Source organism: Pezoporus occidentalis, unplaced genomic scaffold (genome assembly GCF_034315485.1).
Source record: "Pezoporus occidentalis ecotype Australia unplaced genomic scaffold, CSIRO_AGI_Poc_V1 ctg220, whole genome shotgun sequence".
NCBI classification, from domain to species: domain Eukaryota; kingdom Metazoa; phylum Chordata; class Aves; order Psittaciformes; family Psittacidae; genus Pezoporus; species Pezoporus occidentalis.
The window spans coordinates 1,023,921-1,038,758 of NW_026914073.1; the positions used below are offsets into that span (position 1 = coordinate 1,023,921).

General features: G+C 59.9%; 1 protein-coding gene across 2 annotated transcripts; it reads left to right on the plus strand.

Annotated features, from left to right (window-relative positions):
* The first annotated feature begins 253 nt into the window (after nt 1–253).
* On the plus strand, nt 254–12,049 carry PHF24 (PHD finger protein 24). 2 transcript variants are annotated; one of them, XM_062620391.1, is made up of 9 exons: nt 254–364; nt 452–644; nt 6,661–7,030; nt 8,268–8,453; nt 8,884–8,962; nt 9,053–9,255; nt 10,026–10,192; nt 10,309–10,410; nt 10,488–12,049. In XM_062620391.1, the coding sequence occupies exons 3-9, from the start codon at nt 6,665–6,667 to the stop codon at nt 10,582–10,584; spliced, it is 1,200 nt and encodes a 399-aa protein (XP_062476375.1). In that variant the 5' UTR covers nt 254–364; nt 452–644; nt 6,661–6,664; the 3' UTR covers nt 10,585–12,049. The 2 variants fall into 2 exon arrangements, with proteins under 2 accessions (XP_062476375.1, XP_062476376.1); XM_062620392.1 differs by having other exon boundaries at nt 353–370.
* Nucleotides 12,050–14,838: the final 2,789 nt, after the last annotated feature.

Here is a 14,838-nt window from a genome sequence, read left to right on the forward strand (position 1 = left end):
GACAGCCCGCCTGCAGCACTGACCAGCAGCCATCAGGTTAAAGCAGAGGCTTTACATAGCCCATGGGGTCCAGGGAGGACCCCATGGGTGTGCAGGGGGGACCTTTGCTCCTCTGCTGATGCATCCCCATCTCTGTAGCCCTTCAGGTTGCTTCGAGGAAAGGCGGTTCATCCCCCCGGGGCCAGAGGGGATGCGGGGAAAGCTTTTATTGGTATCTCCCAGCCAACGTCAGCCCGGGTGAAAAAAAAAACATGCTTCGTGTCTCATAGAGCTGTTTAACACAGCTCAGGCAGCAATTGGTACAGGGACAGCAAACCAGGCTGCATCTGCTCAGCCCCAGTCACAAGCTCCCTGCTTCCTCCGTGTGCGTGTGAGTGTGTGTGTGTGTGAGTGTGCGCTAGACACAAGCATCCGCTCACAGCATCTCGCTGTCTCCTGCATCCTCCAGCAGCAAGTGCAGGGCTCTGGCTCCCCGGGTACCAGCCTTCCCTGCTCCATCCCCCGGCAGGGAGCTGCACGCTGGGCACGGGATGCGGTGAGCATCTGCAGGTGGAGACAGGGTGGTCGTGGCCAGAGGCAGCGGTGATGGACATCGTGTGGACTGCTCTCTAGGGCTCGTGCTCTCCAGACAGACCCTGACCCTGGTAAGTGGCTTTTTTTGCTGCTGTTGGCGCTTTGCCTGGGGCATGGCACGGGCTGACTACACATCATGATACCCATAGGTGGGTCCCCTTGCTGCCCCCCGGGACACTGGCTCCCTGGGATGGAGAGACTGGGAGCAGGGAAGGGGATGGGGTGGGAGGGTCCTGCCCAAGCATCGAGGTCCTCATGTGGGTGTTTGGGAGAGGGGCTGGGGAGGGAGAGGAGAAGGGGGACCTGGTCAGGAGCCGTGTCTGCTGCAGGGGAAGGGACTCTGCTGTCACGGCATTTTCACCCCACTCTGGGAGACAGAAGCGTGTGACACACCTATAAAATCTGCCATGGCGCGGCAGGGAGAGCAGCACCGGCTCCGTGTCCCCAGGGTGGGGACACAGCACAGACAGGGCTCCAACCACCCCCCAGACCTAGGCACCGGCCCCCGCCCCCCCCCATCCCTGCAGAGGAAGGGGAGGGTACCACCATCCAGGGAGTCCCTGCCCCATGGCAACCGGGTCACCTCACAGCAGCATCCCCAGCAGTGCCACAGCACCAAGCAAGTGCCATCTGCCATGGAGAGGGGGACAAGGGGATGCTGCCCGACCCCTCTGGGCATCCCCAGCCACCTCAGGGAGGTGGGATACAGACCCCAACAAGCAGAGCCTGCTGCTGGTGCTGCCCGGCTCCGCTCTCCCCAGGCAGCAGTGCTGGCAGTGTGTGCAGGGCTGTGCCAGAGACACAGCAGCTCCTCCCAGCCCCACTCGGTGCCCTTCAGACCCTGGGTCCTCAGGGTGTGCTCCCCATCTGGACCACATCCCTCTGCCCCCAGGTTCCTCCTGCAGGCACAACACTGGAATGGGATGGAAACACCAGGAGCCTGGCGAGGGCAGGGAGGAGGCCTGGGCTACAGGAAGGCATGGGGACCAGGAGCATCCTTCCCTGCTAGCGGGGAGCCACAGAGGGGGTCCTGCTCCTGGTGCAGAGCAGGGTGCCATGGACCCTGCTCATGGTGTGCACCAGCAAAAGCACCCACGGAGCCTTTGGTTTGCTGGTGGGGCAGGCAGGGAGGCAGCAGCCTGGACACTATGGCTTGTGCTCCAGCTCCCCATGGCACCACCAGGCACCACAACAGCGCAGCCTGCACCCCACGCACAGCCTCAGCCACCACCTCGCACCCACTGCTCTGCAATTCCCCTGCACCCAAAGCCAGCACCCACTGCATGCGCCCACAGCCACTGCAATACCCCCAGCCCTCACCCCCCCACTGACCGTAACACCCGCCCCATGCTGCCAGCCACACCATAGCACATACACCCCACAACACGTCCACCCTGCAGCACATACACCCCTAACACACATACACCAACACACACACCCCTAACACATACACCTACAACACACACAGCCCAACACACACAGCCCAACACTCACACCCCTAGCACACACACCCCAACACACACACCCCTAAAACACACCCCTAACACATACACCCCTAACACACACACATACCCCAACACACACACACGAAACACATACACCACTAGCACACATCCCTCACATACATGCCAAACACACACATCTAATGCATCCAACCCTAGCACACACATCTACTCCTAACATATCCACCCCATAACAGATCCATCCCTCCCACATACACCCCTAAATCATCCACAACATAAAGCATCCAACCCTAACAAGCCCACCCCAATATATCCACTCCAAATATACCCACCCCTAATGCATCCTTCCCTAAAACATACATCCACCTGATCCACATCCACTCCTAACAGACTCACCCCGTAACACATCCATCCCTACCACCTGCACCCTTAATGCATCCACACCATAATGCATCTACCCAACACACACACACACCCCCAACACACAGAATCATAGAATAACAGAATGGTCAGATTAGGGTTGGAAAGGACCCCCTGCCACAGGCAGGGACACCTCACACTAGACCATGGCGCCCCTAACACACACAACCACCCCTAACAAATCTACCCCTAGCACAACCACTCCCAGTGCATCCACCCCTAACATGCACACCCAACCCTAATATATCGACCCCTAAAAATACATGCACCCCTAACACATCCAACCCATAGACACACATGCACTGCTAATGCATCCACCCCTAAAAACAAATCCACCCCTAACACATCCACACCATAACACATCTACCCCTAACACACACATCCACCCCATACACATGAATTCATCCCTAAAAATATCCAATCTTAAAAAGACATCCACTCCAGACACATCCACCCCTAATACATCCAACCCTAATACATCCATCCCTAACACATCTATCCCTAACACACCCATCCCTAACACATCCATCCCTAACACAAACATCCATCCCTAACACACACATCCACCCCTAACCACATCCATCCCTGATACCACCACCCCATAGCAGATCCACCCCTAATACATCCATTCCTAATACATCCACCCCTAACACACACATCCACCCCTAACAAATCCATCCCGGATACCACCACCCCATAGCAGATCCATCCCTAACACATCCATCCCTAACACACACATCCATCCCTAACACACACGCATCCACCCCTAACCACATCCATCCCTGATACCACCACCCCATAGCAGATCCACCCCTAATACATCCATTCCTAATACATCCACCCCTAACACACACATCCACCCCTAACACATCCATCCCTGATACCACCACCCCACAGCAGATCCACCCCTAACACATCCATCCTGGATACCACCACCCCATAGCACATCCACCCCTAAAGCATCCACTCCTAAAAACACATCGACCCCATAGCACATCCACTCCTAACATATCCAACCCTAAAAACACATCTATCCCATACACATCCACCCCAATACACCCACTCCTAACACATCCATCTCTAACACATCCATCCCTAATACATCCACCCCATAGCACATCTGCCACTAATGCATCCACCCCACACACAGACATGCACTCTCACCGCATCCATCCTGTGCTCGCAGCCACCACAACACCCGGCTGCGCTGCAATACACCCACCTGCCTGTCACCCACCCGTCACCCACCATCCTGCACCCTTGCAGCCAAGCTGGGCACCCCACAACCTCAGCACCAGACATAGGTGCTCCCCGCTCCCATTGTTAGAAAGGAGGCTTTGCAAGCACCATTGGCTCTGCATCGGGATGCTTTGCCCTGCTGCTTCCTCCTGCAGAGCCATCAGCCCTGTCCCACCAGTGCACCCCATCCCCACCTAAACCAGGCTGATCCTCACCCCAGCTGCACCAGCCTTGCCTCCGAGCCTCAGTTTCCCCATGCATGGGGCTGGGAAAGATAAGTCAATGGGTGCTAGGGAGATAAAGTGCCTTCTGATTCAATGTTTTGCTGCAGGGATGAAGTACCAAGGAGCAAATCCCCACCAGAAGAGTGTGGGGAATGGGTTCTGCCCAGGGGACGGGGCAAGGATACAGGGAGCAGGAAGCAAGGGATGGGAAGAGGGTGGGAACGTGCCCACCATCCGCTGCGACAGGCCCTGGTGCTGGCAGAGCTCTTTGCAGGCAGCTCCAGCCCATGCACAGATTTAGCTCCTCCAGGGGGAGGACCTAAAAATAGCCCCCACGCTGGCACCCAGCACCAAGGGCAATGCCCTGGCACCTCAGGACAAGGTGAACAGGGTCCTCACCCAGGGGACAGAAACAGCACCAGAGACATTGTCCCCTAGGAACATGTGGGGATACAGACATGTAACTGGGATGCTATGGGGTGCCACAGTACCCCCTCCCTACATCCACAGACCCCGGGAAAAGGGCGACCACCCAAGCCTGGAAGAACCTTGAGCCTGGCCAGGATCTGTGTGAGAGTCAGATAGGACATGGGGAGTCAGGGGGCCTGGGGAGCGCAGACCAGTTTTAGGGTATCTGAGGAGCATGGGGGCCTGTGGAGAAGCAGCAGGGGCAGGAGACAGAAGCCATTCAGCCCCCAGATGTGCAGGTAGGGCCCAGCTGTGCAGCCCTAGCTGCAGGGAGGGCAGTGGGGCTGAGAACAGATGCAAGCTGTGACAGGAGTGATGCCCTCCAGACTCCAGGCACACAACAGCTGGTGACACCACACTTGGGAGTGCACAGGAAGCAGGGAGATGGCCTGGGATCTTCCAGCAGTGACAGGGCATGTGTGACCATGCCATGAACACCAGGGGAACCTGATTATGGGGGGGATTACAGCAGGCCCATACTCCAGCCACCCCATGGCTGCCCTGCCACACTGCAGGGTGCCACCTTGAGCCCCACAGTGCTGTGGGGAGATGCTACCAGCATGCTGGGGACCAGGATCACCAGTTTAGCTACTTAGCAGACTGGTGTGCCGAGAGCTGGGACACACACCCCTCTTCTTGCTCTTCTCCATGAGCACAGCCCCTCTGCACCCTCTCCACCCTGCTTCTACCTAGGGCAGGATCCACCCAATGCTCAGTGCTGCAAACGCAGCCCTTTGGGAGGGATCCCCCTGCAGTGCCCCCAGCCCGATGACTCGAAGGCAGAGCCAAAACGCTGCCCAGCATCAGTGCTGATGCTGCCCACAGCTGATGAATCCTGAGCCATCCAGGCATGAGGTGGTGGTGGCACAGTGAGGAGGCTCCGGTGTCTTCCCTCCCACTGGCACAGCCGCAGGGATGCTGTTGCTGTGGCTCGGACACGTGCCTGCAGCGCTTCCCCGCTCCCAACCTTTGCTAAGGCCCGAGCACCATCAGGGCACCCATGGGTGCCGATACCCCCTTCCCACGGGTGTGCCGGGACCAGCGCGCCAGGACGGGGCCTTCATGTGTCACACGCCCGGCTCCGCGTGGGAATGAGCACGCAGATGGTCCCGCGGCGGAGGGGGCAGGCTGGGAATCACACACATCACATGTTGGAGCCGCCTGCCAGCGCCGCTCAGCACTGCGGGTGTGGGGCAGCAGCAATTATCCATGGGCAGGCCCCCCAGCACCGCAGCGGCGGGAGACCCCGGCGCAGTGCGAGCACTGCTGCTCATTATCCCGATACCTGGGGACTCCCCTGCTGTGGCTGGCAGCACAGGAGATGGCTGCGCTGATGGGCCCCCAGCTAGTGATGCCTCCCGGTCCCTGGGCACCAGCTGGGAATGCCTCTCTTGGCTGCAACGTCTTCCATAGCACAACCCCAGTGCTGCAGGGGGATGTTGTGCCCCACACTGCTGGAGAGCAAATCCTGCTTCCCCACAGCTTCAGCTCACCCCAACCTGCTGCTGCTGCTGCTGTTGCCCCCTCCCTATTTTAGCCTAAGAAGGTCTTCTCCCAGTCCTGTGGCCAAACCCCCTTCTCAGGACGCATGTGCCCCAGATCCATGCACTGTTCCACTCCCTCCTGCACCCTCCTACGTGGCCCAGCTTCTCAACATGGCTGTTGGAAGAATACGGGATACCCAGCAATCAAGGCAGCAGCACACACACGTACACATGGGCATGTGAATCCAAGAGAGGCAGGGGGTAAAAAGAGATTTAAGGAAGCTGAGACCCAGCACCAGCTCTGCTATGCCCTAGCCCTGGGCAGAACTGTGGGGAGGACATCTCTCACCCTTGGCTGGACAAAGCTTTCTCCAAGGCAGAAAGGAGATGCACACAAAAGGCAGGGTTACAGCTGGTCCAAATCCCTCCAGGATTCCTGCTCTGGTGTGGAAATGGCTGGGATGTGTTTCTTGTTAACGTGGAATCCACAGAGCAAGGATGTAGAGTCAGGATGTGGGTGCCCCAAACCAGCTCCCTGCTTGCTCCCCCAATTCTACCATCAGCACCCAGGCCCTCCAGAGCCAGAACCCCACATTACTTCAGGTCCGCCTCCCCATGGCCACCACGGATGACTCCAGCACCTCCTCACCAAGCAGCCCCCATTTCTCCCTACCCTGAGCTAGGGGAAAGCTGGGGGACACCCTTTTGGGGCCAGGCGCACAGTGCAGGGAAGAGGTGCAGCAGCAGCACAGCACCTTTATCTCTGAGCACCTTCCTTCCCCCGCACAGAGCCATGGGGGTGCTGATGTCCAGGCGGCAGACGGTGGAGAAGGTGCAGAAGGTCAGCTTGGCCGTGTCAGCCTTTAAGGACGGGCTGCGGGAGCAGCCCTCGACGCGGCGGCGCGCAGGGGCAGGGGACGCCCGTCGGGGGACGCTGGAGCAGTCGGTGCAGGAGGGAGAGGACGAGGCGTCGGCGGGGCCCTCCCAGCCCGAGGAGACCAGCGCGGGGAAGGCGGCCTGGGAACGGCTGCGGGATGGCCGCGGCGTGGAGCCGGAGGAGTTCGACCGGGCCAACAGGTTCACGCCTCCCGCCTTCATCCGGCCCAAGCGGGAGCTGGGCGATGATGAACCCCCCGACATCAGCCTGCAGAGAGAGCAGGTGAGCAAAGCGCGGGGATGGGGCGGTGCAGCGGGGCGCCGGCAGCGCCGGGGGGGCACGGAGCAGGGGCAGGGACACCGGGCACGGCGGAGCCCCATGGAGGGGATCAGTGGGGGGGCTGCAGATGTCATGGGGGGGGGAGTGTGAAACTGTGCGCTGGAGGGACCCTGTCGTGGGGAGGAGAGGTCAGTGCTGGGCACAGACAGCTCCAGCTCTGAGGCCCCCAGCACAAGAAGGATGTGGACCTGCTTGAGGGAGTCCAGAAGAGGCCACAGAGATGCTGCGAGGGCTGGAGCAGCTCTGCTCTGGAGCCAGGCCAAGAGAGCTGGGCTGGGTCAGCCTGGAGAAGAGAAGGCTCCTGAAGGGGGGACCTTAGAGCAGCTCCAGTGCCTAAAGGGGCTACAGGAAAGCTGGAGAGGGGCTTTGGACAAGGGCCTGTAGGGACAGGACAAAGGGGAATGGCTTTGAACTAGCAGAGGGGAGATTTAAATCAGATATAAGGAAGAAGCTCTTCCTTGTGAGGGTGAGGTGCTGGCACAGGTTACCCAGAGAAGCTGTGGCTGTCCCATCCCTGGCAGCGTTCAAGGCCAGGTTGGATGGGGCTTGGAGCAACCTGTTCTAGTGGAAGGTGTTCATGCCCATGGCAGGAGGTTGGAACTGAATGAGTTTTAAGGTCCCTCCCAGCCCAGTCTAGTCTGTGATTCTATGTTTGTCAGCCCTCAACTCAAGCCATCTATCCACACTGAGACCCTTACAGCTCAGCCCACTACAACCCAACAGCTTATCTGCCTATGCCCACAGTCCTACAGCCCACCCATCCTCACCCATGACCCTACCCATCCACCCACCCACCCAAACAAGCCTACACCCCAGCCCATCCTACTTACAGCTAACCCACCCACAACTACAACCAGCTAACCCACAGATCAGTACTTCCACCCATCCACACTACAGCCAACCTACAACCCACAGCCTAGCCATCCACACCTACCACACTGCACCCCAAAGAACCAACAACCCCAGTCCCTCCTGCCATCCACCCTCCATTCATGATCCACATTCACCCTCCTCTAACCTAACCAGCCATGCCCCTACAACCCCACCACCCACCGATTCCCTACGCCAGCCCCGCACAATCCCATCCTCTCACGAACACCCAACCCCACCTTAACCCCCACCTTGAGAAGCCACCCCCTGTGCCCATTGCCCCCTCTGAGCACCTGCTCATGTCCCCCAGGTCCATAACGACGAGATGTGTGAGATCTGTGAGGTGTGGACGGCCGAGAGCCTCTTTCCGTGCCGCGTCTGCAGCCGGGTGTACCACGACGGCTGCCTGCGCCGCATGGGCTACCTGCAGAACAACAGTGCCGTGGAGGTGACCGAGACGGCGCACACCGAGACGGGCTGGAGCTGCTACTACTGCGTGAGTGCAGGGGGTGGGGGGTACCGGGGGCTTCTGTGGTGGGGTGGGTGCTCCACAGGGTGAGGAGCAGGGTCCCACATCTCAGCCTGGTGCAGGGCGATGGGGAACCTGCGGCTCCCCAGCTCCTGCCACCGCTTTGGCCTGATGGGGAGGCATCAGGGGAGAGTGGACCTTTGCCACGTCCCCTTCTGCTGCAGCCAGCCTCACAGCACCTTGGTGGGGATACGGCACCACAAACGTGCTGCTGGGCACACAAAGACCAGGGGTGCGGAGCCACCCCACTGCAGCACCCCTGGGTGACGCAGCACTCCATGCCTTTCTGTGTGCCTGCATCCACGTGCTTTCAAGGGATCCCTGTGCGACAGCACAGCCGGGTGCTCCCCCCATCCCGTGCCTTTGCCCCACGGCTCCTCTCTGCCCCCCACTCCAGGACAACCTCAACCTGCTGCTGACGGATGAAGAAATGTACAGCCTGATGGAGACCATGAAGCAGTGCAAGATCATTCCAGGTGTGTATTCCACCAACAGCAGGTCCCAGGTGGTTGGGGAGGTGAATCCCCCCCATCCTGAGCACTGCACAGCCCATGCATACCCCACAGAGACCTCCCTGTCCCTGGATGACTTCCTGCACTACAAGCACCTGGTGCACAAGCAGCAGTTTGAGCAGCCCATGGCCGAGGCGCAGGAGGAGCAAGCAACCCTCCAGTTCTCTGCCCTGGACCCTGACAAGAAGGGGCACATTGAGTGGCACGACTTCCTCTCCCATGAGTCCATCCAGCTGCTGCAGAAACTACGGCCACAGGTACAGCTGTGGGGCCAGGGACCAGCTGCAGCAGGCTGCATCCATTACCATGACACCCAAGGCCAAAACTCATGCACATGGCACCTAAGGTCAGTTCCTACGGCTAGCACCCATGGCCACAGAACCTGGGATTGGCTCCCATGGCCATGGCATCCATGGCCGTAACACCCAAGTCCAGTTCCCATGGCCAGCACCCGTGGCCCCAGTACCTGGGACTGGCTCCCATGGCCAGCACCCATGCCCATGGCACACAAGATCAGTTCCTATGGCCAGCACCCATTCCCATGGCACGCAAGGTCAGTTCCTATGGCCAGCACCCATTCCCATGGCACGCAAGGTCAGTTCCTATGGCCAGCACCCATTCCCATGGCACGCAAGGTCAGTTCCTACGGCCAGCACCCATGCCCATGGCACGCAAGGTCAGTTCCTATGGCCAGCACCCATGCCCATGGCACGCAAGGTCAGTTCCTACGGCCAGCACCCATGGCCATGGCACGCAAGGTCAGCTCCTGTGGCCAACACCCACTGCTATGGTACCCATGGCCAGCACTCCGTAACACCCAAGGCTAGCTCCCACAGCCAGCACCCATGGCCAGGTCCCATTGCCATGACACCCACGGCTAACTCCCTTTGCCATCACACCCAATGCCAGCTCCTATGACCATGATACCCAAGTCCAGCTTCCACAGCCAACACCTGTGCCATGATATCCAAGTCCAGCACCCATGGCCATGACATCCATGCTCCCCATTCCCTTCTGTGCCCCTCAGAATGCACTGCTGCGGCTGCTGACCGCCAAGGAACGGGAGCGCGTGCGGGCAGCCTTCCTGGCCCTGGACCAGGACAACGACGGCTTCATCGGGGACGCCGAGTGCCGCCGTGCCCGGCACTCCTGGTTCCGCAAGCACCACAAGGAGACACCATCCTGCAACGTCAGGTATGGGGATACCTCCCCCTTGGAGCGAGCCGGGGTTTCCACCACAACCCATCACCCCTTAGAGGTGCTGGGCACACAAACGGGTGCCCCCTTCCCATAGTCCCCCCTCCCCACAGCATCAGCCACGTGGGGCCCATATCGGAGAGCAGCCCCGCCAGCAGCAGCAGCAGCAGGAGCCTGGAGAAGACCCCGCGTGCGCTGGAGCAGGAGGAGCCCAGGTGAGACGGGGATGGTGGCGATGGGGGGGGACACCCCCACCGTGGGGCAGCCGCAGTGACCCCGTGTGTGCCCGCAGGCCCGTGGACTGGCCCGGCTTCCTGCGGGACAACGTCGCCTTCGTGCTGGCCGCCCGCCCCAACAGCGCCGCCCTGCACCTCCTGCCCCCCGCGTAAAGCCCTCGGCGCCACCTTGGCCTCTCCCGCTACCACCACCCCGCCCTGCCCTCCCCTGAGGGCGGAGCTGGGCGGTGATTGGCTGGTGAGGATGCGGCCGAGCTGCCTTCTCCACCTGCCTCCGCTTTCGATTGGCTGTGAAGAGGACGGGTGCCGGGCTCTGATTGGCTGAGGGAGAGGGGCGCGGTTTTGGGGATCTCTGATTGGTGGGGAGGGGTAGGGTGTGGTCCCATGGTCTCCCCGCAGCCCACCGCGGGGATGCCATGGGCACAGGGAGCTGTTGTCCCCATGATCCCCAGCCCCACAGCACCCGGTCACCCACCAGCCCTGCAGCTAACAGGTCCCCATGAAGAAGTGGAGTTTGCTTTGTTCCTGGGGCCAAGTCTGGGTAGGTTTGGGGTGAGAGCAGAGCCTCCACGCGTCCCCAGCGCCGTGGGGCAGTGCGAGTGAACCTCTGCATGCCACTGGCATCAGCACCCGTGGGTCTGCAGCAAGCACTGGCTCAGCTCATGGCCATGGTGAATCCTTGGTGCTGACCCTCACTCGGCTTCTCCCTGCGTGGCTCCAGTGTGTGCTGGAGCACAGGAAGTCCATCCTTGCACCCACAGCTCATGGCTGAGTCTCGAGTCTGGGGACCAAACATTTCATGCCAACATGAAGGGTATGGGAAGGGTCACTGGGAACAGAAAGCACCAGGGGGTGGAAGAGCACGGATGTGCAGGAATGCTCACCTGCATCACTCATCCTCTCCTGTCTCCCTGGTCCTACGGGATGCTCTCCCCTCTGCTCACCATTCGAATCTCCCATTTGCTCCCACTCCCGTCCAGCATGGCAGGCGGCATCCACACTTCACTGGGGCATCAGTGCTTGGCGTGAGGAGGAGGAGGACGAGACAGAGCCCAGAGCCACTGGGGGTGAGAAGCACTCACCATGCAGGGCTGATACCCAGTGTCCCAGGAAAGTGGATGGATGCTCTCAGCCCACAGGAGAAGGAGCAGGGACCCTGCAAACCTCACCCCACGCATGCCCAGGCCCCATGGCAGCCCCAGATGCTGTCTCCTGGCCCCTCAGCCCCCTTCCCTGCAGTGCCCTCAGCCTGCCCCCCCACCCAAGGTGCCCCAAGGTATGCACAGAGCAGGGGTGCACCTTCAGCAGCCTGCTCACTCCCTCCTCACCTCCACCCCGATGTGATGGGGGCTCTGTCCCGCTCGCCCCCCCCTTCCCTCGCCAGGGCACAAGTCCCCTTCTCCCAGGGACTCTCTCCGCTACAAGACCGGGAGGCACGCCAGTGCCATGACATCTTCCTTTACCGCCCTGGCGTGCCAGGTCAATGGGGATATTTCGGATGTTAGGTCCAAGATGGGGATAAGAGCCATGGCCATGGCGAAGAGGCGGCTGTGGCTGCGTGTGTCGCAACCCCAGCTCTGTACTTGAGAAGCATCCATTAAACAGCTGTGTCCAACCAGCCTCCGCACCGTACACTTACAGGCACTCCTCGGGGATCTCTGGGGACCCCACGTGTTGTGTTTAACACCCTGACCCAGCCTCGGGCCTCTGTCCCACCTGCACCTTGTGTCCCCTAAGTGTCACATGGAAGTGATGGAGGGAAGCCAGGGTGCACCCTCATTGCAAACTCGGGGTGCCCCATGTTGCACCTCGACAGCAGACGGCAGGGAGAGTGGCTGGCTGGCCCCACAAGGGCCCCAGCCCCTGCAGTACCCATCCACTGGGATGAGGGTGCTCCTTGCCCACAGAGGCACTGGAGCACTGGGCACCGGTTGGATGCTGGGAATAGACTGTTTGAAGTGGTGCTGGGAACCCCAAAACAATCCCATGGAGACACCAAGGATCTCAGGAGGAGGTATTTGGAGAGCAGTCCCCATGGCTGGAGGCTCCTCCACTGCTAGACACATCCATGGAGCTCCCAGGCAGGGAAAGCTGTGGCTGTCACTGGTGTTTTGTGGGAACCAGGCTGCTGGAAAGGGTGCTCACCTGCCATGGGGGATGTTTCATTGCACAGTACGCATGCTGAAGGCTGGAAGGAGAGGGCTTGAAAATTGGATCCAGGGAGACCATGGCAGCACCTATAGGGTCTGAGGGAACACAGAGCTTGCTGCTAAAAGCTGGACCTGTATATTTCATCCCATCCCCATGGCTACAGTGGGCTGTCATTGCATCCAGACCACAACAGTGGTGTCCAGCTGGCCCCCAGACAAAATCCAGTGAGTGTTGCAGGCCCTGGATTAGCCATGAAAGCTCCTTGGAGGAGCACCCATCTCCTTGAGGAAGACGATGGGCACATGGAAGAAGGAGGAGCTGGTGACGGTTTGTGTGCCTGAGGCCGGGTTGCTCCAGGTGGCAATGCCATGGGCTCTGCCCATGGAGTGTACCCTCACCTGGGGAGATAGTGGTAAGTGCTGTGCTACTGCTCCTGTGCTGGAGCTAGAGCACAGGTCCTGGGAACCATGGGGGTGAGGTGCCCACTGCCAGCACCCCAAAGCCACCCTCTGATCACCACACAGGATCCAAGCTGGGAGGGCAGAACCCCTCTGAACCCTCATCTAGCCACACTCTGCACACTGGGGACAAGGCACCAGCAGCTTTACCACTCCCAGCTGACCTGGGCAGACACAGGAGGACTTGGTGAGGGAATGGGCAAGGTGGTGCCCGCAGCATCTCTTAGCTGTCACCTGCTCCACTGGAGGTGATCTCAGGGACCCAGTCCCCAAAAAGACCCTGTGGCCTGCACAACACCCTCCCGAATGCTGGTGCAACCTTCCCCTGCATGTCAGTGCAAACCTCCTGAATGCTGCCACAAATCTGTCCCTGAATCCTCATGCAATCCTCTCACTAAACACTGGTGCAAACCTCTCCATGAATCCCTACAAATGCTGGTGCAAACCTCTCCATGAACCACCCACCCAAATGCCAGAGCAAACCTCTGACCAGGTGCTGGTGCAGACCGTCTCTGAGCAGCACTGTAAACCCTCCCCTCCAAAAGCCCCATAAGTCGCACTCCAAAGGATCAGGATATTTCTATAGGATCTAAGGCCGGGGCAGGAACCAGCTGCCCGGCACACGGTCTCCCCACTGACCCCACAAGAAAGGCAATCCCAGAGTATTCATGCTGTAGCGATGGTGCCTGTGCAGCCCACCCGTCTGCTGACCCACCAACCATCACCATGCAGTGGGTGCTGTGCTCTCGTGGGGCTGCTCCGCAGGGAAAAGGGAGTCTCCAGCCCCAGAGCTGCACCCCAGCACCCCTCCTCCCGGGGCTGTGGTCCGCGAGTAGCGCTGTCCCGCTTTACAGGGAGGCTGCACCCTCTGCTGGGGTGCGCGGTCATTGCACAGGGCTGGCATCATCCCACCCAAACGACGCGGCGGTGGGTAAAATGGGTGCTTGGACCGCACCACAGAGCGCAGGGTACCGCCCTCCTCCGAGCACAGGCATCTCAGCCTGCCCCCGGGGCTGCCCTACGCTTGGCCACCAGGTCTGGTGTGTCCCAGAGGGGAGGTGGACCAAAGCGGGCCCTACACCAGAACCGGTGCTCTCCAGATCTGGAGTGCTGTATTCAGCTTTGGGGCCTCCAACACAAGAGGGATCTGGAGCTGTTGGAGCCAGTCCAGAGGAGGCCATGGAGATGCTCCGAGGGCTGATGCAGCTCTGCTCTGGAGCCAGGCTGAGAGACCCCAGGAAGATCTTAGAGCAGCTCCAGTGCCTGAATAGTATGACAAGAAATCTGGAGAGGAGCTCTTTACAAGGGCATGTAGTGACAGACAAGGGGAATGACTTGGAGCAACCTACTCCAGTGGAAGGTATCCCTGCCCATGGCAGGGGTTTAGAACTGAGTGAGCTTTAAGGTCCCTTCCAACCCAAACCCAAATCATGATCCTATGAATGCTGGGGACACATGTGGGCAGTTGTACTGACAGAGGAGGGGACAGAGGATCCTCTGGGCTGAGACAGTGTCACCATGTCCTGTGGCACCTGGCCATCTCTGGGACATGTCAGAGCCCCATCCCACCTCTGCCACAGGTGCACCCAGGGATCACAAACAGGAGATGAGGGTTCTCTGGTCTGCATGTGACAAAGACAGCAGCAGCCACAGCCCATGGAGGCACTGCCACCCTGGTGACACCAACCATGCTTCCGCCTCCCCGGCCACAGCAGGAATGACCACGCAGAGCAGGGATAAGTGTCCCCCCGGTATAGCAACATCCCGCAGATGCGAGCAGAGCAAGGAGGGGAGGGAA

Bases quoted from the DNA above. Each gene is read 5' to 3' on its own strand.
- PHF24 (XM_062620391.1), top strand. From the start codon at position 6,665: ATGGGGGTGCTGATGTCCAGGCGGCAGACGGTGGAGAAGGTGCAGAAG. The intron at 7,031-8,267 runs GTGAGCAAAGCG...CATGTCCCCCAG, and splicing joins TCAGCCTGCAGAGAGAGCAG to GTCCATAACGACGAGATGTG. The intron at 10,411-10,487 runs GTGAGACGGGGA...GTGTGCCCGCAG, and splicing joins CTGGAGCAGGAGGAGCCCAG to GCCCGTGGACTGGCCCGGCT.